The sequence below is a fragment of the Salvelinus sp. IW2-2015 genome, linkage group LG20 (assembly GCF_002910315.2).
Source record: "Salvelinus sp. IW2-2015 linkage group LG20, ASM291031v2, whole genome shotgun sequence".
In the NCBI taxonomy this organism is placed as follows: Eukaryota; Metazoa; Chordata; class Actinopteri; order Salmoniformes; family Salmonidae; genus Salvelinus; species Salvelinus sp. IW2-2015.
Genome location: NC_036860.1, coordinates 64,030,447 through 64,054,459, shown reverse-complemented (window position 1 = coordinate 64,054,459; position 24,013 = coordinate 64,030,447). Strand labels below are relative to the sequence as shown.

Genomic DNA, 24,013 nt, shown 5'->3' with positions numbered 1-24,013 from the left:
CACTCCTTGAGCACGTTGCCTTAGGTGCTGAGGAGAGAGGCGAGACGAGCCTTTAGGCTATTTTTTGATTGCGAAGATGGAGACCCTTTTCATTGAAGTAAAACGAGAGTTAGAGCATATGACTATATTGAAAAGCCTACAAGGGGAATGTCCTCCATATGGACCATTTTAATATGGTAGTGATGAAGAAGAACACTGCGCGGCTACTGTGCAACTCGCTATTCAGGTAGGATGTCATTTTGGAACTAACACTGCTCAAAAAAATAAAGGGAACACTTAAACAACACAATGTAACTCCTAAGTCAATCACCACTTCTATGAAATCAACTGTCCACGTTAGGAAGCAACACTAGATTGACAATAAATTGCCACATGCTGTTGTGCAAATGGAATAGACAAAAGTGGAAATTATAGGCAATTAGCAAGAACACCCAAAAAAAGGAGTGATTCTGCAGGTGGTGACCACAGACCACTTCTCAGTTCCTATGCTCCTGGCTGATGTTTGGTCACTTTTGAATGCTGGCGGTGCTCCTCACTCTAGTGGTAGCAATGGCACGGAAGTCTAAACCCACACCAAGTGGCTCAGGAGTGCAGTTCATCCATGGATGCCACATCAATGCGAGCCCTGTGGCAAAAAGGTTTGCGTGTGTCTGTCAGCGTAGTGTCCAGAGCATGGAGGCGCTACCCAGGAGACAGGCCAGTACATCAGGAGACGTGGGAGGAGGCCGTAGGAGGGGCAACAACCCAGCAAGCAGGGACCGCTACTCCGCCTTTGAGCAGAGGAGCACTGCCAGGCCCTGCAAATGGACCTCACAGCAGGCCCTGCATGTGTCAGCCATATGCGTCTCACAAAGGCTTTGAGGATCTCATCTCGGGTACCTAATTGGCCAGATGCAGGGCTACTCTGGCGAGCACATGGAGGGCTGTGCGGCCCCACAAAGAAATGCCACCCCACACCATAGACTGACCCACCGCAAACTCAGTCATGCTGGAGGATGTTGCAGGCAGCAAGAACGTTCTCCACGGCGTGCTCCAGACCTCTGTCACTTCTGCACATGTGCTCATCTGCTTCAGTGTGAACCTGCTGTTCAGTCTTGAAGAGCACAGGGCGCCAGTGGCGAATTTGCCAATTCTTTGCGTGTTCTCTGGCAAATGCCAAACGTCCTGCACGCGTGCTGGGCTGTAAGCACAAGCCCCACCTTGGGACGTCGGGGCCCTGCCATATCCACCCCTCATGAGTCTGTTTCCTGACCGTTTGAGCAGAACAATGCCACATTTGTGGCCTGCTGGAGGTCATTTTGCAGGGCCTCTGGCAGTGCACCTCCTTGCACCAAAGGCGGAGGGTAGCGTCCTGCTGCTGGGTTGTTTGCCCTCCTAGGCCTCCTCCACTCTCCTGATGTACTGGCCTGTCCTCCTTGGTAGCGCCTCCATCTTCTTGGACACGACGTACAAGCACACAGCAAACCTTTTTGCCACAGCTCGCATTGATGTGCATCCCTGCGATGAACTGCACTACGCTGAAGCCACTTGTGTGTGGGTTGTAGACTCCGTTACTCAAGCTACACAACTAAGAGTAGAAGGCATCCGCCAGCATTCAAAGTGACCAAAAACATCATGCCAGGAAGCGATAGAAACTGAGAGTTTGTCTGTGGTCACACCTGCAGAAATCACTCCTTTTTGGGGTGTTCTTGCTAATGCCCTCAATATTTTCCACTTTATGTCTATTCCATTTGCCAAACAACAGCATGTGAAAATTTATTGTCATATCAGTGTTGCTCCTAAATGGACAGTTTGATTTCACAGAAGTGTATTGACGTTGGACGTTACCATTGTGTTGTTGTAAGTGTTCCCTTTATTTTTGAGCAGTGTATATAAAAACAAAAAACATTTTTTTTTTACATTATTATATTGCTTATATCATTGTTATTATGTGGCCTTATTGTTTTAATTCTAAACGCAGTTCTTTAAATATCCAACATGTGTTTGATTTCAATGTTTTAAGACAATTTTTCAATTGGAGCTAGAATTAAAAATTGTTTGAGATTGTGTGAACGTATTAGTTAAGACACGTGACAAACACAAGCCCAAGAGGCCGTATATCCCGGCCCTTTTCAGCATTTCTATTCCAGCCCAGTGCCCTAATGTATTTGGGTATATCTAATTTTGGAACTTCCTTCCATTACCAGCCCACGCATGCGACTGCGAGACAGGTTAGCAGCCAACTGTGTCTACGTCTATAATGTTAGTTGCTATTGCGCACATACTTGACACAGCCCTTCTTCTCGCCAGCCCAAACACGACCCTCCCCAGACCGCACACACACCTCCTCCCAGACCCACACACCACATCCTCCCAGACCACACACACCCTCTCTCCAAGCCCACACAAGCCTCCCTCTCCCACCCACCACATACCCTCCTCCCTAGACCGCGACTACCACACCCTCTCCTTCCAGACCCAACACAACTCCTACCTCGCCAGACCACACACCACCCTCTTCCCAAGACCGCCAAACACAGCCCCTCCTCCGCAGACCAAAACGACACCCGCTCCTATCCCAGCACACCGCAGCACACACCCCTCCTCCCAGACCCACACAGTATTCACCACACCCTCCTCCCAGACCCACACACACCCTACCTCCCAGACCCACACACACCCTCCTCCCAGACCACATAACCACACACAGCCCTCCTCCCAGAAGCCCACACACACCTCCTCCCAGACCCAAGCACACACCCCTCCTCCACGTAACCCCACACACATCCTCCTGCCCAGCCCCAACACACACCCTCCTCCCACACACTCCCCAACACTACACCCTCCGCCACCAGACCCTCCCCCAGAAACACAACACCCTCCTCCCAGACCCACACACACCTCTCCCAGACCCAAAACACACACCCTCCTCCCAGACCCACACACACCCTCCTCCCAGACCACAACACCCCCAACACAAACACCCTCCTCCCAGACCCACACCGAACACCCTCCTCCCAGACCCAACACACCCCTCCTCCCAGACCCAACACACCCTCCTCCCAGACCCAACCACACCCCCCTCCCAGACCAAACCAACACCCCTCCTCCCAGACCCAAACACACCCCTCCTCCCATGACCCACACAAACCAACACACTCCCTCCTCCCAGAACCCAAACACACCCCTTCCCCACAACTGACCCACACACACCCCTCCCAGACCCACACACACCCCTCCCTCCCACGCCCCACACACCCCTCTCCAGACCAACACACCCCTCCTCCCAGACCCACACACACCCTCCTCCCAGACCCAAACACACCCCTCCTCCCAGACCAAACCACACCCTCCTCCAGACCCAAACACACCTCCTCCTCCCAGACCCAACACACCCCTCCTCCCAGACCCACACACACCCCTCCTCCCAGACCACACATCACCCTCCTCCAGACCCAACACACCCCTCCTCCCAGACCCACACACACCCCTCTCCCAGACCCAAACTACCACCCCTCCTCCCAGACCCAAACACACCCCTCCTCCCAAGACCCAAACCACACCCCTCCTCCCAGACCCAAACACCACCCCTCCTCCCAGACCCAAACACACCCCTCCTCCCAGACCCAAACACACCCCTCCTCCCAGACCCAACACACCCCTCCTCCCAGACCGCAAACACACCCCTCCTCCCAGACCCAAAACACCCCTCTCCCAGACCCACACACACCCCTCCTCCCAGACCCACACACACCCCTTCCTCCCAGACCCAAATCACACACCCCTCCTCCCAGACCCACAACAACCCTCTCCCAGACCCAAAACACACCCTCTCCCAACCCAAACACACCCCTCCTCCCAGACCCACACAACCCTCCTCCCAGACCCAAACACGAGCCAGCCAATGCGCTGTATCATATCATCACTAAATCTTCTACCAATCTTCTACCGGACTGAAAGTTTAATCATGTTGTAGGCTAAATGTCCACGGCAAGATTCGGTTCCAGCAGGTCATTGCTGTAGCCTACAGAACATGTCATCTAGGTCAAAAAATAAGATTCTCTGGTCTGATGAAACCAATATTGAACTATTTGGCCTGAATGCCAACCGTCACGTCTGGAGGAAACCTGGCACCATCCCTACAGTGAAGCATGATGGTGGCAGGATCATGCTGTGAGGATATTTTTCAGTGACAGGGACTGTGAGACTAGTCAGGATCAAGAGAAAGATGAACGGAGCAAAGTACAGACAGACCCTTGATGAAATCCTCCTTCAGAGCGCTCAGGACCTCAGATTGGGGTGAAGGTTCACCTGTTTCTAGCTCCAACAGTGAGGTAATATCTAACAATTCACAAGAATACACATAATACACACAAACCTAAAAGCAAAATAATGGAATTAAGGAATATATAAATATTAGGATGAGTAATGTCGGAGTGGCATAGACTAAAATACAGTAGAATAGAATACAATATATACATATGAGATGAGCAAAGCAAAAATATGTAAACATTATTAAAGTGACTAGTGTTCCATTATTAAAGTGGCCAGTGATTCAAGTCTCTGTATATAGGGCAGCAGCCTCTAAGGTGCAGGGTTACGTAACCGGGTGGAAGCCGCCTAGTGATGGCTATTAAACAGTCTGATGGCTTTGAGATAGAAGCTATTTTTCAGTCTCTCGATCCCAGCTTTGATGCACCTGTACTGACCTGGCCTTCTGGATGGTAAGACAGTGGCTCAGGTGGTTGTTGTCCTTGATGAGCTGAGTAAAGGGTCTTATGTAAATAGGGTATTTCAGTTTTTATTTTTTTTATTTTTTTTTACAGATTTGCAAACATTTCTAAAAACCTGTCTTTTCTTTGTCATTAAGGGGTATTGTGCGTAGGCTTATGAGGGAAAAAACTATTTAATACATTTTAGAATACGGCTGTAACGTAATAAAATGGTGTCTGAATCCTTCCCGAATGCACCGTAAGTGGACATTATAAAGGGCCATATTTTTACAAATAAAACAATGGCCAGTTTGGGCCAGTTGAATGTTTTGTGGTATAAAGAAAAGTTGGCAAAAAGATGGCTGGATGCTAAAGTTGTCGGGAAAACATATTGGTTTGGAAGGTGTTGTTCATCAGTCCCTGCCTCACTCTTTCTCTGTCCCTCTCCCTTCCTCTCGCTGCCTTCCCCCTCCCTCCCTCTCTATGTCTGTCTTCCTCTATATCCCCCCTTCCCTCACCCCTTCTGTCCCTATATGGGCCTCTTCACAGTACACTACTTTGAGGAGACAAACTAGGTCCAGGAGAGAGACTTGTGTCGTGTAAAGAGTTGGATCTAGATTAAAATCTGTCTTTGAGAGATGTCTCCCACACTACCTCTGGAGGTCTACACCACATACCCCCCTCTGACTGGTACAGTGTAAAGACTACGGCTCTCACACACTACCTTCTGGAGATACTACACCACATACCCCCTCTGACTGGTAACAGTTGTAAAGACTACGGCTCTCCCACACTACTTCCGGAGGTCTACACACATATCCCCCTCTGACTGGTACAGTGTAAAGACTACGGCTCTCCACACTACATCCGGAGGTCTACACACATACCCCTCTGACTGGTACAGTGTAAAGATTACGGCTCTCCACACTACCTCGGAGGTCTAACCACATATACCCCTCTGACTGGTACAGTGTAAAGACTACGGCTCTCCCACACTACCTCCGGAGGTCTACACCACATACCCCCCTCTGACTGGTACAGTGTAAAGACTACGGCTCTCCCACACTACCTCCGGAGGTCTACACACATACCCCCTCTGACTGGTACAGTGTAAAGACTACGGCTCCCACACTACCTCCGGAGGTCTACACCACATACCCCCCTTGACTGGTACAGTGTAAAGACTACGGCTTCTCACCACTACATCCGGAGGTCTACACACATACCCCTCTGACTGGTACAGTGTAAAGACTCACGGCTCTCCCACACTACTCCGGAGGTCTACACACACCCCTCTGACTGGTACAGTGTAAAGACTACGGCTCTCTCACACTACTCTGGAGGTCTACACCACATACCCCTCTGACTGGTACAGTGTAAAGACTAGGCTCTCCCACACTACTCGGAGGTCTACACACATACCCCTCTGACTGGTACAGTGTAAAGACTTACGGCTCTCTCACTACTCCTGGAGGTCACACCACATACCCCTCTGACTGGTACAGTGTAAAGACTACGGCTCTCTCACACTACCTCCGGAGGTCTACACCACATACCCCCTCTGACTGGTACAGTGTAAAGACTACGGCTCTCTCCCACTATACTCCGGAGGTCTACACCACATCCCCTCTGACTGGTACAGTGTAAAGACTACCGGCTCTCCCTACACTACTCCGGAGGTCTACACCACATACCCCCCTTGACTGTAAGTGTAAAGACTAACGGCTTCCCTACTATCCGGAGGTCTACACACATACCCTCTGGACTGGTTAGTGTAAGACTACGGCTCTCCCCACTACTCCGGAGGTCTACACACATACCCCCTCTGACTGGTACAGTGGTAAAGCTACGGTTCTCCACAACTATCCGTCCGATGGTCTACACCAATACACCCCCTCTGACTGGTACAGTGTAAAGACTAGCTCCTCCACACTACCGTCCGGAGGTGTTCACCACATAACCCCCTCTGACTGGTACAGTGTAAAGAATACGGTCTCCCACACTACCTCCGGAGGTCTACACACATACCCCCTTCGACTGGTATAAAGTGTAAAGACTACAGCTCGCCACACTACCGTCGAGTCTACACGACACCCCCTCTGACTGTACAGTGTAAACTACGGCTCCCACACTACCCCGGAGTCTACACACATACCCCCCTCTGACTGGTACAGTGTAAAGACTACGGCTCTCCCACACTACCTCTGGAGGTCTGACACCAACATACCCCCTCTGACTGGTACAGTGTAAAGACTACGGCTCTCACATAACACATTTTACCTTAACTACCTTAATACCTGTAGACAACATTTTTGCTCTGTTAGCCAAATTGAAAATGAAAGGCTTTTAAAATAGCCACACATTTGTGAATCATTGCATTAACCAGGTGTGAAACACTATGTAAAATAAGGTTTAGACGAGAATCTCCTGTATAGATTGAATTGCTATGCTTATTTTGTTTGTCTATATACTATGGTATTTACGGTATATTATAAACTGGGTGGTTCAAGCCCTGAATGCTGATTGGCTGAAAGCTGTGATATATCAGACCGTATACCACAGGTATGACAAAACATTTATTTTTACTGCTCTAATTACACTGGTAACCAGTTTATAATAGCAATAAGCTCCTCGGGGGTTTGTGATATATGGCCAATATACCACGGCTAAGGGCTCTGTCCTAGCACTCCGTGTTTCATCGTGCTTAAGAACAGCCCTCAGCTGTGGTATATTGGCTATATACCACACCCCCTCAAGCCTTATTGCTTAAATAGCTGCTCTTGGTTTTGGCCACACCCCATCCAAGGCTAAACAGAACAGTTGCAAATGTGATGTTGAAGAGAGATACGTCTCAGTAGAATATATTTGACTCATGTAAATGCACCCTTAGTCTGCCTCCCTCTATCTCCACCCTCTCTCTCTCTTTCTCAGTGATAGGAAGTAGCTGTGCTTTGATCTGTCTGCTTCCTCTGTGTTCACTAGGTTGTTGACATTTCAGCCAGACAAACAGAGCCATGTGTAAAACAAACAGAGCTTCCTCACTCTGAGAGAGAGAGACCATTTGCACATACAGTAGATACTACACTTTATATAGACATAATATGACATTTGAAATATCTTTATTCTTGTGGAAATTCTGTGAGTGTAATGTTTACTGTTAATTTTTATTGTTAATTTCACTTTTGTTTATTATCTACTTCACTTGCTTTGGCAATGTTAACATGTGTTTCCCACGCCAAGCCCCTTGAATAGAAAATCAATTTTGAGAGCGCGAGAGAGAGAGAGCGAGAGCGAGAGAGAGAGAGAGAGAGAGAGAGAGAGAGAGAGAGAGAGAGAGGAGAGAGAGAGAGAGAGAGAGAGCGAGAGCGATGATAAAAATACGAGGAGGGAGAAGAGCGTAGACGAGAGAGAGAGAGAGAGAGAGAGAGAGAGAGAGAGAGACCCTAAACAATGCATGTAGAGCAGAATTAGGACTATACCGGCACCAACGATGTTAGGATGAAACAGTCAGAGGTCACCAAGCTCAACATAGCTTCAGCGTGTAAATCAGCTAGAAAGATGTGTAGGCATCGAGTAAATGTCTCTGGCCCCTTCCCAGTTAGGGGGAGTGATGAGCTCTACAGCAGAGTCTCACAACTCAATCACTGGTTGAAAACTGTTTTCTGCCCCTCCCAAAAGATAGCATTTGTAGATAATTGTCCCTCTTTCTGGGACTCACCCACAAAGAGGACCAAGCCTGGCCTAATGAGGAGGACTCCATCCTAGCTGGAGGGGTGCTCTCATCTTATCTACAAACATAGACAGGGCTCTAACTCCTCTATCTCCACAATGAGATAGGGTGCAGGCCAAGCAGCAGGCTGTTAGCCAGCCTGCCAGCTTAGTGGAGTCTGCAACTAGCACAGTCAGTGTAGTCAGCTCAGCTATCCCCATTGAGACCGTGTCTGTGCCTCGACCTAGGTTGGGCAAAACTAAACATGGCGGTGTTCGCCTTAGCAATCTCACTGGACTAAAGACCTCCTCCATTCCTGTCATTATTGAAAGAGATTGTGATACCTCACATCTCAAAATAGGGCTACTTAATGTTAGATCCCTCACTTCCAAGGCAGTTATAGTCAATGAACTAATCACTGATGATAATCTTGATGCGATTGGCCTGACTGAAACGTGGTTTAAGCCTGATGAATTTACTGTGTTAAATGAGGCCTCACCTCCTGGTTACACTAGTGACCATATCCCCTGCGCATCCCGCAAAGGCGGTGGTGTTGCTAACATTTACAAAAGCAAATTTCCATTTACAAACCCCGCCCGACGTTTTCGTCTTTTGAGCTTCTAGTCATGAAATCTATGCAGCCTACTCAATCACTTTTTATAACTACTGTTTACTTGCCTACTGGGCTGTATACAGCGTTCCTCATTCAGTTCCCTGAATTCCTATCGGACCTTGTAGTCATGGCAGATAATATTCACATTTTTGGTGACTTTAATATTCACATGGAAAAGTCCACAAATCCACTCCAAAAGGCTTTCTGCGCCATCATCGACTCAGATGGTTTTGTCCAACATCTCTCCGGACCTACTCACTGCCACAGTCATACTCTGGACCTAGTTTTGTCCCGTGGAATAAATGTTGTGGATCTTAATGTTTTTCCTCATAATCCTGGACTATCGGACCACCATTTTATTACGTTTGCAATCGCAACAAATAATCTGCTCAGACCCCAACCAAGGATCATCAAAAGCTGTGKTATAAATTCTTGGACAACCCAAAGATTCCTAGATGCCCTTCCAGACTCCCTCCACCTACCCAAGGACATCAGAGTACAAAAATCAGTTAACCACCTAACTGAGGAACTCAATTTAACCTTGCACAATACCCTAGATGCAGTCACACCCCTAAAAACTAAAAARATTTGTCATAAGAAACTAGCTCCCTTGTATACAGAAAAACCCAGAGCTCTGAAGCAAGCTTCCAGAAAATTGGAACGGAAATGGCACTACACCAAACTGGAAGTCTTCCGACTAGCTTGGAAAGACAGTACCGTGCAGTATCGAAGAGCCCTCACTGCTGCTCGATCATCCTATTTTTCAAACTTAATTGAGGAAAATAAGAACAATCCAAAATGTTTTTTTGATACTGTCGCAAAACTAACTAAAAAGCAGCATTCCTCAAGAGAGGATGGCTTTCACTTCAGCAGTGATAAATTCATGAACTTCTTTGAGGAAAAGATCTCGATGATTAGAAAGCAAATTAAGGATTCCTCTTTAAATCTGTGTATTCCTCCAAAGCAGTTGTCCTGAGTCTGCACAACTCTGCCAGGACCTAGGATCAAGGGAGACACTCAAGTTTTTTAGTACTATATCTCTTGACACTGATGAAAATAATCATGGCCTCTTAACCTTCAAGCTGCATATTGAACCCTATTCCAACTAAACTACTGAAAGAGCTGCTTACTGAGCTTGACCCTCCTATGTTGAACATAATAAACGTCTCTCTATCCACCGGATGTGTACCAAACACACTAAAAGTGGCAGTAATGAAGCCTCTTGAAAAAGCCAAACCTTGACCCAGAAAATATAAAAAACTGTCGGCCTATATCGAATCTTCCATTCCTCTCAAAACAAAATGAAAAATCTGTTGCGCAGCAACTCGCTGCCTTCCTGAAGACAAACAATGTATGTAAAACGCTTCAGTCTGGTTTTAGACCCCATCACAGCACTGAGACTGCACTTGTGAAGGTGGTAAATGACCTTTTAATGGCGTCAGACCGAGGCTCTGCATCTGTCCTCGTGCTCCTAGACCTTAGTGCTGCGTTTGATACCATCACCACATTCTTTTGGAGAGATTGGAAACCCAAATTGGTCTACACGGACAAGTTCTGGCCTGGTTTAGATCATATCTGTCGGAAAGATGTCAGTTTGTCTCTGTGGATGGTTTATCCTCTGACAAATCAACTGTAAATGTTGGTGTTCCTCAAGGCTCCGTTTTAGGACCACTATTGTTTTCACTATACATCTTACCTCTTGGTGATGTCATTCGTTAACATTCACTGCTATGCAGACGACACACAGCTGTACATTTCAATGAAACATGGTGAAGCTGTCACAGTCGTTGCTGGAAGTGGACCAAGGTGCAGCGTGGTAAGCGTACATTTTATTTTATTTGTTAAAATGTCGCCAACAAAACAATAAATAACAAAAACGACAGTGAAGCTTACAGGGCATAAGTGCCACTAACAAAGTCAACTTTGTGAGCTCTCTCTAAATCTCTCTCTCTTTTCCTCTCTTTTTCTCTCTTTCTCTCTTTCTTTCTTTCTCTCTCTCGTAGGACCTGAGCCCTAGGACCATGCCTCAGTACTACCTGGCCTGATGACTTCTTGCTGTCCCCAGTCCACTTGATCATGCTGCTGCTCCAGATTCAACTGTTCTGCCTGTGGCTATGGAACCCTGACCTGTTCACCGGACATGCTACCTGTCCCAGACCTGCTGTTTTCAACTCTCTAGATACAGCAGGAGTGGTAGAGATACCCTCAATGATCGGCTATGAAAAGCCAACTGATATTTTCTCCTGAGGTGCTGACCTGTTGCACCCTCGACAACCACTGTGATCATTATTATTTGACCCTGCTGGTCATCTATGAACATTTGAACATCTTGGCCATGTTCTGTTATAATCTCCACCCGGCACAGCCAGAAGAGGGCTGGCCACCCCTCATAGCCTGGTTCCTCTCTAGGTTTCTTCCTAGATTCTGGCCTTTCATGGTGCTTCTACACCTGCATTACTTGCTGTTTGGGGTTTTAGGCTGGGCTCTGTACAGCACTTTGTAACATCAGCTGATGTAAGAAGGGCTTTATAAATACATTTGATTGATTGCTTGTTATCAGAATCCAGAAAAGATATGTTCAATTCTACAACCACCTAAAAGGAAGCGAAGCCCACACATTCCACCACAAAGTCCCCACCTACAGAAAGATGAACCTAGAAAAGAGTGCCCTCAGAAAAGCAGACCACTGTGACTGACCCCAAATTAAGAAAATCCTTGACTATGTATAATCTCAGTGAGCATGGCCTTGCTATTGAGAGAGGCCATCATAGGCAGACCTGTCTATGAGAGAAGACAGGCTATGTGCACACTGCCCACAAAATGAGGTGGAAACTGAGCTGCACTTCCTAACCTCCTGCCAAATGTTCGACCACGTTAGAGACACATATTTCCCACAGATCACACAGACCCACAAAGAACTTGTGGCCCGTTGCTATGAGAAAAGGGCAACCAGTGAAGAACAAACACCATTGTAAATACAATCTATATTTATCGGTTTATTTATATTCCCTTTCACACTTCAACTATTTGCACATTGTTACAACACTGTACATAGCCAATAATATAACATTTGAAATGTCTATATTATTTTACTGTTTACTGATTGTTTATTTCCCTTTTGTTTATTGTCTATTCCACTTGCTTTGGCAATGTAAATATATGTTTTCCATGCCGATAAAGCCATTTGAATTGAATTGAGAGAGAGAGAGCGCGTGAGAGAGAGAGAGAGAGACAGGGAGAGAGCGAGAGAGCGAGAGAGCGAGAGAGCGAGAGAGAGACCCCAAACAATGCATGTAGAGCAGAATTAGGACTATACCGGCACCAACGATGTTAGGATGAAACAGTCAGAGGTCACCAAGCGCAACATAGAGAGAGAGAGAGAGAGAGAGAGAGAGAGAGAGAGAGAGAGAGAGTGAACCTGACCTGTAAAAAGGAAGGATATTGTGTGATTGAGTTGTATAGAAAATGTATAAAATGCCTGCCAGCGGACAGAAAGGCCATGGCTACGTTCCAAATGGCCCCCTATTCCCTACTTAGTGTACGACTTTTGACTAGGATCCATAGGGCTCTGGTCAAAAGTAGTGCAATATTAAAGGAATAGGGTGCCATTTGGGACACATCCATGTGTTAGGTGTGTAAATGATTCAAGACACGAGCAACAGAAGCAGTAACTGAGTTGTGTCAATTGTCGCTTGTGGTGTGGTGTGTGTGTGTGTGTGTGTTGTGGGTGTGTGTGGTGTGTGTGTGTGTGTGTGTGTGTGTGTGTGTGTGTGGTGTGTGTGTGTGTGTGTGTGTGTGTGTGTGTGTGCGTGCGTGCGTGCGTGCGTGGTGCGTGTGTGTACGTGGACGAGGAGAGGGGCGAGGGGGAAATGCATGACATTTAGCATTACCTATGAGAGAGAGAGAGAGAGGTGGAACAGAGCAGGCAGAAGCTACTATGTTGCCATAAACAGGGTCAGAGTTTAAACTCCCCTGATGCACTGATCTGTGAAGGGGTGAGGGATGGGGGGTGGATTGATGGAGTGTGACACAGGAGCGCCCACGTGTATATTGCATTATTCATCCCAACCCGGTGTCGGCCCGGTGTCGGTGTGGTGCAGAGATTGGGGCTGTCAGTCAAGGAAGGAGGTGGTCAGGAGAGGACGGAGTGACCTCGCCTCACCTCTCCTCCCCTGTCCTCTCATCCCTGCACTCTGTCGCATTTCTCTACACACCATTGTAACCACAGGCTGGTTGATTGAGTGTGTACGTGTGCATAGGTGTATGCGTGCGTACATTCACACTTATGCTTAGGTTTAGGTCAGGGTTAGAGTGAAATGTAACTGTGTTTATTTACAGTTGAAGTCGGAAGTTCACATACACCTTAGCCAAATACATTTAAACTCAGTTTTTCACAATTCCTGACATTTAATCCAAGTAAAAATTCCCTGTCTTAGGTCAGTTAGGATAAATCCACTTCATTTTATGAACGTGAAATGTCAGAATAATAGAAGAGAGAATGATTTATTTATTTCATCACATTCCCAGTGGGTCAGAAGTTGACATACACTCAATTAGATTGCAATTCCTATGGCTTCCACTAGATGTCAACAGTCTTTATTCAAGGTTTCAGGTTTCTTTTTTGAAAAACAAGCAAGAATTTMGAGTTTTGGTGAGAAGAGCACCGGAACAATATCAGTCTTTCGGCGTGCTAGAGAGAGGGCGCGCGCTTACTAATTTCCCCATACCTATTGAACATACTACTTTCCGTATGAAATATTATAGTTTATTTACATTTTAGAGTACATGAGAATTATATAGATACGTTGTTTGACTTGTTTGGACGAAGTTTAGCGGTAGCTTTTTGGACTCCTTTGTCTGCATGTTGAACGAGTGTATTACTGAAATCAATGGCACCAACTAAACAGACTTTTTGGGATATAAAGAAGGATTTTATCTAACAAAAAACACTGTAACCTGTAACACTGTTAAAAAAAATGTTTTATCARGACTATCGAGTTAGTCAAGAGTCTTTTGCGAACTGCACATCACCAGTGTGTGTGTTTGTTGTTATTGTTGTAAGTTATTATGCCTTGGGAAATAAAGCTGTTGTTCAAGTATGAATGACCGTAAAACATCATTTTGCAGTCATATCCAATATCAGGAGTACCAAACTCCAGTCTTTGAATGATGCTGTGTCTTCATGTACACAATTATATGTATTACAATTATACACTTCAACAGTGTTAACCAATCCTGGTCCTGGGACATCAATGGTTACACATTGTAACTCTGCAGTCAACTAAATCACATGATTGAATTAGTAAAATTCTGATTTATAACTCAAATATATAGGCCCAGAATTTAAAAAACGGTTAATTGCACTTCCTATGCATCATGCCAAATACTGTACAGGATAAGTGTAGTATTTCATCAAATGAGACTTAAGTTCAACCAGAAGCTAATGTGAACCAATTCCAGTAGAGAATGTGAAAAGGTTTATTGAAATAAGTTAATTATCTAAGTGTTATGAATAGATAATACATGTATTATTAATATTACAATTGTAATATTTAATATATTATTAATACAAGTTCAATCAGTACTTCAATGCACATCTGGTGTGCATTATAAAAACAGAGGAAGAAAGAGAAGATGGGGAGAGAGGTGAGAGAGTATCAAAGACAGAAAGGGAAAAGAGATAACCTTTGGGGCAACTGTTATCTTAAGAGCGGGTGAGGTGGCGATGACGGGACTGGGGGTTGGCATCCTCTCTCACATCAAAACATACCTGCAGACGAGAGACAGGTGGAGAGAGAGAGATAGCATGTTTAAGCCTTGTGTGTTTTTTATTCTAACGCTGTCAGTCATCATAATCATCAGGAGGTGAAATGCAAAACTGACCTTGGATCATTAACATTGGGACTACTACATCTCTATCTGTACTTCAATGTAAAACATCTCTTTAATGATACTTCCTGTTGACTCAGCCAAGTGACCTCTCACCTCTGATCATGCTGTGCCCTCTGTCAGGCAGACCCGAAGGGGAGAGGTTCACTGACACAGCTGATATAACTTAGAGGGTTTAGGGAGAAGGGGGAAGAGGCATGAAGTGAGGGAGGAAGACTGAGAAAATAAGGTATTTAAAGAGACAAAGTGTTCAACAGGAATCTATGTGTTTGTCTGTGTCTTCACCTGGTGTCCACAGTGTCCACAGTGGCTGCAGAGTACTTTATACTGAAGAATATGCACAGACATAAACACACACATATGAACACAAACAATATAGCATACAACATAATGAAGTATCTTACTATTCTCAGTTGCTGGTCCTCTTGACTATTCTTTGAAGGTGGAAGGTGCACAGCCCACAGTAATACACCTGAGCCTCTTAACCTCTCTTTGGTAGGGGGCAGTATTTTCACGTCTGGATGAAAAGCATGCCAAAAGTAAACTGCCTGTTACTCAGGCCCAGAAGCTAGGATATGCATATAATTGGTAGATTTGGATAGAAAACACTCTAAAGTTTCTAAAACTGCTAAAATTATGGATGTGATTATAACGGAACTGATATGGCAGGCGAAACCCAGAGGACAAACCATCCCCCCCCAAAATAATTCAACCTACCACTGTTTTCAATGGCTGTCACTTTTATTATAAGGCGAAATCCTCCCAGATTGCAGTTCCTAGGGTTTCCACTAGATGTCAACAGTCTTTAGAAAGAGTTTCATGCTGGTTTATGGAAAAAAGAGCCAGAAATTGTAGTTTTTCTAGGTGGCTCCCATTTTGGCTGTAGTGTTTCCAAGCGTGTGGAAGAGAGCGCGTTCTTTGGTATTTTTCTCAGGTAAAGACAATAACGATTCTCTGTCTTAAATTGTATCGTTTATTTACGTATTAGGGTACCTAAGGTTTGATTATAAACGTTGTTTGACTTGATTGGAAAAGTTTATTAGTAACGTTTGGATTCATTTTGTGTGCATTTTGATGGAGGGAAACTGGGTTGTTATGGATATAAAGAAGGACATTATCGAACAAAAGGACCATTTGTGATGTATCTGGGACCTTTTGGAGTGCCAACAGAAGTGGATCATCAAAGGTAAGGCATTTATTATATCGCTATTTCTGAGGTCCAGGGTGGCGCACCTGCCTGGTTGAAATATGTTTTTCATGCTTTCGTATGCGGGGCGCTGTCCTCAGATAATTGCATGGTGTGCTTTCGCTGTAAAGCCTTTTTGAAATCTGACACAGCGGCTGGATGAACAATAAGTTAAGCTTTATTTTGATGTATTACACTTGTGATTTTATGAAAGTTAAATATTTATAATTCTGTAATTTGAATTTCGCGCTCAGCAATTTCAACGGATGTTGGCCAGGTGGGACGCTACCGTCCATAAAGGAGCCTGTTTTGGTGTTGTGCAGACATCACCCTTACCTGAACAGCACCATCACTGAGAAGTAGAAATCAAAGGTAGAGAAACTGGGAATTGAATAACTGCAGTTGACATAGCTAAGTACATGGTAAAATAAAATGTTATTGCAATGTGGATGGCTCTTAAAAGAGCCTTTGTTTTTGCATAGTGTAGTCTATGGAACAAGGTGTTTCCAGGGAACAGCACCCTCCTCGCAAAAGTAGGAAGTGAAGGTGTCCCGCACAATTCCAACCTCGTTTAGCATGATCTATTCAATTATGGCATAATTCTACTATTTGTATTCATTTGCATCACTGTCACTGACATACTTTTGAAGGCTAACATCAAAGTCCACTATTGTGGCTAATCCTTATTGTGGCTAGCTTCACATAGATGGGTCCGACCACCATTAATCAAATAAGAACTGTCTTATAAATTAGGGTTATTTTAGATGATGACACCTAGCTATATAGATAACTAGCTAACTAGGTTATGTTGTTTTGCTATGTTTTTAGGGAAAAACATTGTTTCCATCCCATGAGCAAGCTAGCTTTGTTTTTATGACCAGCAGTGTAGGTGCGCGAGACAACTTTACTAGCATCATAGCATACACATCAATGAATCATTGTGACATATGAAATACGAGTGATAGTGTAATCAATGTGTACATAATCAATGTGTAATAACTACGTAAAAAATGTCTGAACGCGTTAAATGATTATGTGACGTGCAGTCATATTGAGGTCCTGATTGGTCAACAAGCTTATTTGACACATCAAATAGTGTTTTTTGACGTGTATCTCTTTTGACACGTAAAGACCCAGACGGAGTTCCATAAATTGTAAAACTTTGCCCTAGTGATTACACCACAGCAGAATCACACACACTAATCACCAATCCCATGTCTCTCTCTCTGTCAGTCCAATCGCTGGGATGCCAATGAGAAGTTCAACGAGGACTCCACCTATGACTTCAGCCTCTCCATGTACATGTGAGTATCTGCACCTCAATTTATTTTTAGTAATGCATTATCTGCCTCGACAAGCAGCCAATTTCCAGCTGGAATACCTGATAAAATCACATACATTTACACTCCGTCCCATCTATCCCCTCTGCCTTCTCCTCTTTCTCTATCTCTCCCTCTCTCCCCCAAGTGCAGGTGGGTCACAAGAGGAATCACAGACATACGCCAATACATAAAGGCATAAACACATTTGGCAAAACTGCATCTCTCCCTCCTCCACTCGTATGGGGCTCACACACAGGAGTGTGTCACTGGGGACATCGACACACACACACGCACACACACGCACCTGCTAGGATGACGCCATTGTGAGGTCAGAGTGAGCCTGATAACAAGGATGATAATAACAGTAATATAAACCATCCTTTAGAATGAATCCAAAAGGCTGAAGACCAGAGGCCTTTATCCAATATATAACAATACAAACATACAGATAGATATCCTAATAGACCCAGATAGATAGATATCCTAATAGACCCAGATAGATAGATATCCTAATAGACCCAGATAGATAGATATCCTAATAGACCCAGATAGATACAGTGCATTCGGAAAGTATTCAGACCCCTTGACTTTTTCCACATTTTGATACGGTACAGCCTTCTTCTAAAATGTATTAAATGTTTTTCCCCCTCATCAATCTACACAATAACCCATAATAGCAGAGCTAAAAATGTTTTTTAGGAATGTTTGCAAATGTATAAAATAAAAAAACTGAAATATCGCATTTACATAAGTATTCAGACCCTTTACTCAGTACTTTGTTGAAGCACCTTTGGCAGTGATTACAGCCTTGAGTCTTCTTGGGTATGATGCTACAAGCTTGGCACACCTGTATTTGGGGAGTTTCTCCCATTCTTCTCTGCAGATCCTCTCAAGCTCTGTCAGGTTGGATGAGGAGCGTGGCTGCAGAGCTATTTTCAGGTCTCTCCAGTCTCCAGAGATGTTCGATCGGGTTCAAGTCCGGGCTGGTTGGCCCACTCAAGGACATTCAGAGACTTGTCCCGAAGCCACTCCTGCGTTGTTTTGGCTGAGTGTCTGAGGCCCTGAGTGCTCTGGAGCAGGTTTTCATCAACGATCTCTCTTTGTACTTTGTTGCGGTCATCTTTCCCTCAATCATGACTTGTCTGCCAGTCCCTACCGCTGAAAAACATTCATATCAAGTCGTAGTTTTCTGTCTGGTATTCCTCCAGCAACTGGCAGAATTGTTGGTGATTCAGTGCCCTCGCAATAATAATGTTCACCAGGCGCACGACTTGCTGCATCACATTCTGTAAGTCACAGTCTTTGAATTTAGCCACAAGTGCTTCCTGAAGAATGATACAATGAAACGTAACAAATTTGGGAATATCCTCTTTCTCATCAGGCCTATGAGTCCCTTCTCCTTCCCTCACATGTTTGGGGCGCCGTAAGGCACACAGATGCCAGATTTAAAAAATGTAACAAGGGCTTTCAGAATATCCTCTCCTCATGTTTGTCCTTGAAGGGGCAGTAAACATAAAAGTTCCTCTCTGAACGACTCGTTTTGAGGGAATTGGACCCAAACACATAATTGGGCAATGTCACTTACATCAAGCGTAAGCGCAATACTAAAACAGGGCACCAAGGATATGTCAGTAATCAGTTGCTTACTGATGTCCTCACCAACGTTTTTTATGCGTCTTGTTATGGTCGAGTCTGAGAGTTGCAGTCTTCATTTGCTTTAAAATAGCTTCCTTGTTTGTGAAATCAGCATACAATATTTCGGCTGAGGCCAAAAATATATTATTTGACAATCTCTAGTCTGTGAAGGCCTTCTTGTTTCTCGCGAGTATCCACACAATCTGATATGTTGCCTCTGTCATTTTCTCTGCTAAAGTGCTAGATCTGCCCATCATTTGTTGTTGTCCTTTGATCTTTCTTTTGAGTTGCGCTATTTTGTTGTTTCTGAGGTTGCTTTGTGGCGGATATGTTTTGTCAAAGTAGGCAGGGTGTGACTGGAAATGTCGCTCTAAATTTGCTTGTTTAGAACAAGTGACTGTCTTCTGGCAAATAAAAGAAAGTGAGCTAGTCCCATCATGCAGTACAAAAAAATACTTGTCTGTCCATTTCTCTTGGAACTTTCTGTGTTCTTGAATCGACCGTATTCTTATCTTAGCCACTGGAGCCATGTTAGCCACGTTAGCTACCGTAGCTGCATTTCCCGGCTGCCATCTTCCTGATTTTTCTGGTTCTCCTGTGGTTGTTCGTTCACAGCTGTCACATTGTTCTCCAGCTCTTCCCCCTAATTTTCATTGTCAATAGATTTACGTTTTTTTTTTTACAATAGATCGATCCATGTCGACAAGACTGCAAAATGAGCTAGTAGCAAACTGATATGTGTCGGTCGCTGTAGCTGAGCAGTTGCATTCTATTTCGGCCTTTCTGTTCAATACTACTTTCAATCTGCCTTCCAGGGAACAATCGATATATTCAATGAAGTGATTCAGGCCTGCATTAAACACAATGAATTGAAATTGTATCATTATGAATGTATTATGAATGGAAAATAGGAAAATCCCAGCAAGCCGCAAATTATGCTCGGGCCGCGCGATGAGTACCACTGAAATAGATGATTGTTGAGTTGCGACTCAGTGAAAAGCAGAGAGACCCAGCCAAGCATATCTCAAGACTTAAAAATACAATCGTGAAAAAAACTGTTTGGAATGCAATTGTTTATTGCTATAAAGAGATGACAATGAAGAGACTCCAATCTGTCTTTAGTTATCAAAATTCTTAACTTAATTAAGCGAACAGTAGACTGTCATATTGGCACCAGTGGAGAACATCGGCATATCCCCGGTGAGTGTGCATATTCACTGTCTTCATCATTGGATCAGTGTCACTTCTGTTTGTTTTTGGACAGTCATTTCCTCCTCCAGGCTAGATAGACGTAATATTAGATTGGTGTCTCCCCTTTTCGTAGGCCAATATATAGATCAGACAACATAGTTTTTATTGATCTGTTTGTCCGTGTCAGTGGAGAAGGCTACCGCCGCACTTGGTTGTCCCGTACTGGTAAGAAACTAGCTACATTGAGAGTTTTCATCTGTACTTCTCGTAGCTGTCTACATACCACCACAGACCAATGCTGGCACTAAGACCACACTCAATAAGCTGTATAAGCAAACAGGAAAACGCTCATCCAGAGGCGTCACTCCAAGTGGCCGGGGACTTTAATGCAGGGAAACTTAAATAAGTTTTACCTCATTTCTATCAGCATGTTAATATGGCTGCGATCCCGTTAACGGGATCGATATGACAACAGCCAGTGAAAGTGCAGGGCGCCAAATTCAAACAACAGAAATCTCATAATTAAAATTCCTCAAACATACAAGTATCTTATACAATTTTAAAGGTAATCTTGTTGTTAATCCCACCACAGTGTCCGATTTCAAAAAGGCTTTACAGCGAAAGCACCACAAACGATTATGTTAGGTCACCGCCAATTCACGGAAAAACACAGCCATTTCCCAGCCAAAGACAGGAGTCACAAAAGGCAGAAATAGAGATAAAATGAATCACTAACCTTTGATGATCTTCATCAGATGACACTCATAGGACTTCATGTTACACAATACATGTATGTTTTGTTCGGTAAAGTTCATATTTATATAAAAAAATCTCAGTATACATTGGCGCGTTATGTTCAGTAGTTCCAAAAACATCCGGTGATTTTGCAGAGAGCCACATCAATTTCCAGAAATACTCATAATAAACATTGATCAAAGATACAAGTGGTATACATGGAATTTTAGAACCACTTCTCCTTAATGCAACCGCTGTGTTAGATTTCAAAAAAGCTTTATGGAAAAAGCAAACCATGCAATAATCTGAGGTCGGCGCTCAGAACCCAATCAAGACAAAAAGATATCCCCCATATTGTGCAGTCAACAGAAGTCAGAAATAACATTATAAATATTCACTTACCTTTGATGATCTTCATCAGTATGCACTCCCAGGAATCCCAATTCCACAATAAATGTTTGATTTGTTCGATAATGTCCATCATTTATGTCCAAATAGCTACTTTTGTTAATGCGTTTGGTAAACAAATCAAAACTCACGAAGCGCGTTCACTAGTTGCAGAAAAAGCAAATGGAACGGGAGCTACCTCTCATGTGAATGCGCGTGACCAACTCCTTGCACTCTGCCAGACCTCTGACTCAATCCCCTCTCATTCAGCCCCCCTTTACAGTAGAAGCCTCAAACAACTTTCTAAAGACGGTTGACATCTAGTGGAAGCCTTAGGAAGTGCAACATGACCAATATCCCACTGTATCTTCAATATGGGCTGAGTTGAAAATCGACCAACCTTAGATTTCCCACTTCCTGGTTGGATTTTTTCTCAGGTTTTTGCTAACATATGAGTTCTGTTATACTCACAGACATCATTCAAACCGTTTTAGAAACTTCAGAGTGTTTTCTATCCAGATATACTAATAATATGCATATATTAGCAACTGGGACTGAGGAGCAACCAAAAGGGCAAAAKAATTATTGACCACCTTTACTCCACACACAGAGACGTGTACAAAGCTCTACCTCGCTCTCCCTTGCTCTTCATTTTGCAAATCTGACCATAATTCTATCCTCCTGATTCCTGCTTACAAGTAAAAATTAAAGCAGGAAGCACCAGTGACTCGGTCTATAAAAAAATTGTCAGATGAAGCAGATGCTAAYCTACAGGACTGTTTTGKTAGCACAGACTGGAARATGTTKCGGGATTCTTCCGATGGCATTGAGGAGTWCACCACATCAGTCACTGGCTTTATCAATAAGTGCATCGAGGACATCGTCCCGACAGTGACTGTACGTACATACCCCAACCAGAAACCATTGATTACAGGCAACATTCGCACTGAGCTAAAGGGTAGAGCTGCCGCTTTCAAGGTGCGGGACTCTAACCCGGAAGCTTATAAGAAATCCCGCTATGCCCTCAAACGAACCGTCAAACAGGCAAAGAGTCAATACAGGACTAAGACCGAATTGTACTACACAGGCTCCGACGCTCGTCGGACGTGGCAGGGTGTGCAAACTATTACAGACTACAAAGGGAAGCACAGCAGAGAGCTGCCCAGTAACACAAGCCTACCAGACGAGCTAAATAACTTATATGCTCGCTTCAAGGCAAGTAACACTGAAACATGCATGAGAGCATCAGCAGTTCCGGARGACTGTGTGATCACGCTCTCCGCAGCCGATGTGGGTAAGACCTTTAAACAGGTCAACATTCACTAGGCCGCAGTGCCAGATGGATTACCAGGACGTGTACTCCGAGCATGCGCTGACCAACTGGCAAGTGTCTTCACTGACATTTTCAACCTCTCCTTGCCTGAGTCTGTAATACCAACATGTTTAAAGCAGACCACCATAGTCCCTGTGCCCAAGAACACTAAGGTAACCTGCTGAAATAACTATCGACCCGTAGCACTCACGTCTGTAGCCATGAAATGCTTTAAAAGGCTGGTCATGGCTCATATCAACACCATTATCCCAGAAACCCTAGACCCACTCCAATTTGCGCACCGCACCAACAGATCCACAGATGATACAATCTCCATTGCACTCCACACTGCCCTTTCACACACCAAACTGCCCTTTTGCCAATTTCTTGGGCAACTATACCTATTTTGCCAATTGGACTTGGACCCCTCTGCTACCCCGGAACCCTACTAATCCATCACGACTGGTCTATCGACGTCARCGCACGAGGAGGCTAAAACAGACTTTCCTCCATCGCGACGTCCCTCTGTGGCCCTTCTGCTAGATTGCTAGCCCCGGCCTGCTAGCTGTCTGAATCGCCGTATCTCCAGCCAGCCCAACCACTCACTGGACCCCTATGATCACTCGGCTACGCATGTCTCTCCCTAATATCAATATGCCTTGTCCATTACTGTTCTGGATAGGTATTATTGTCTTATTTCACTGTAGAGCCTCTAGCCTAGGTTTACCTCCAATGTACTCACATCCTACCCTACCTTTGTCTTTCCATTATGCCTTGATTATGCCTTGAATCTATTCTATCACACCCAGACATCTGCTCCTTTTGCTCTCTGCTTCGAACGTACTACACGAGCAGATCTTATAACCTTTAGCCGTATCCTTATCCTACTTCTCCTCTGTTCCTCTGGTGATGCCGCTTTCTATAGACCACCCTCTGCCCCCAACTGTGCCCTGGACACCATATGTGAATTGATTGCCCCACATCTATCTTCAGAGCTTGTGCTGCCCGGCATAAGGTGGACCTTCCAGAAACCAATGGGGACATGACCTACCCTAACACCGCCGGAAACATCCTACCAACTCTAAGCTTTTGATGCTCTCAATCTTCACACAAAATTATCAGATGAAAACACACATACACAAGTACAACCCCCAAATTTCCGTAAAATACCCGACGAGCACGGCCTCACCCCTGCCGAATAATACATCACTACTACCCCTAACTCGCCCTCAAAATCACTCGTTTGGTCGGCCCAGAAAGAACACGCAACGGCAAACAAAACCCAGCAAAACAAAGATCCCTCTAAAGACGACAACCATAGGGCCTTCATTGCCTGCAAAAAT

General features: G+C 44.7%; 2 protein-coding genes across 2 annotated transcripts in view; both read left to right on the top strand.

Annotated features, from left to right (window-relative positions):
- Positions 1–2,239: 2,239 nt before the first annotated feature.
- Positions 2,240–3,181, top strand: LOC139029551 (uncharacterized). The gene has a single exon (XM_070449770.1). It carries the CDS (start codon positions 2,240–2,242, stop codon positions 3,179–3,181), a length of 942 nt encoding a protein of 313 aa, XP_070305871.1.
- A 7,598-nt stretch (positions 3,182–10,779) lies between these two features.
- The window catches only part of LOC139029550 (trichohyalin-like), a 57,612-nt gene continuing 44,378 nt past the window's right edge, over positions 10,780–24,013 (top strand). Inside the window, exons 1-3 of the mRNA XM_070449769.1 lie at positions 10,780–10,829; positions 15,201–15,219; positions 17,322–17,392. Coding sequence (XP_070305870.1) covers positions 10,780–10,829; positions 15,201–15,219; positions 17,322–17,392 — 140 coding nt within the window. The remainder of the gene's footprint in view (positions 10,830–15,200; positions 15,220–17,321; positions 17,393–24,013) is intronic.

Excerpts from the sequence above, each read along its gene's own strand:
- LOC139029551 (XM_070449770.1), top strand. The coding sequence starts at position 2,240 with ATGTTAGTTGCTATTGCGCACATACTTGACACAGCCCTTCTTCTCGCC.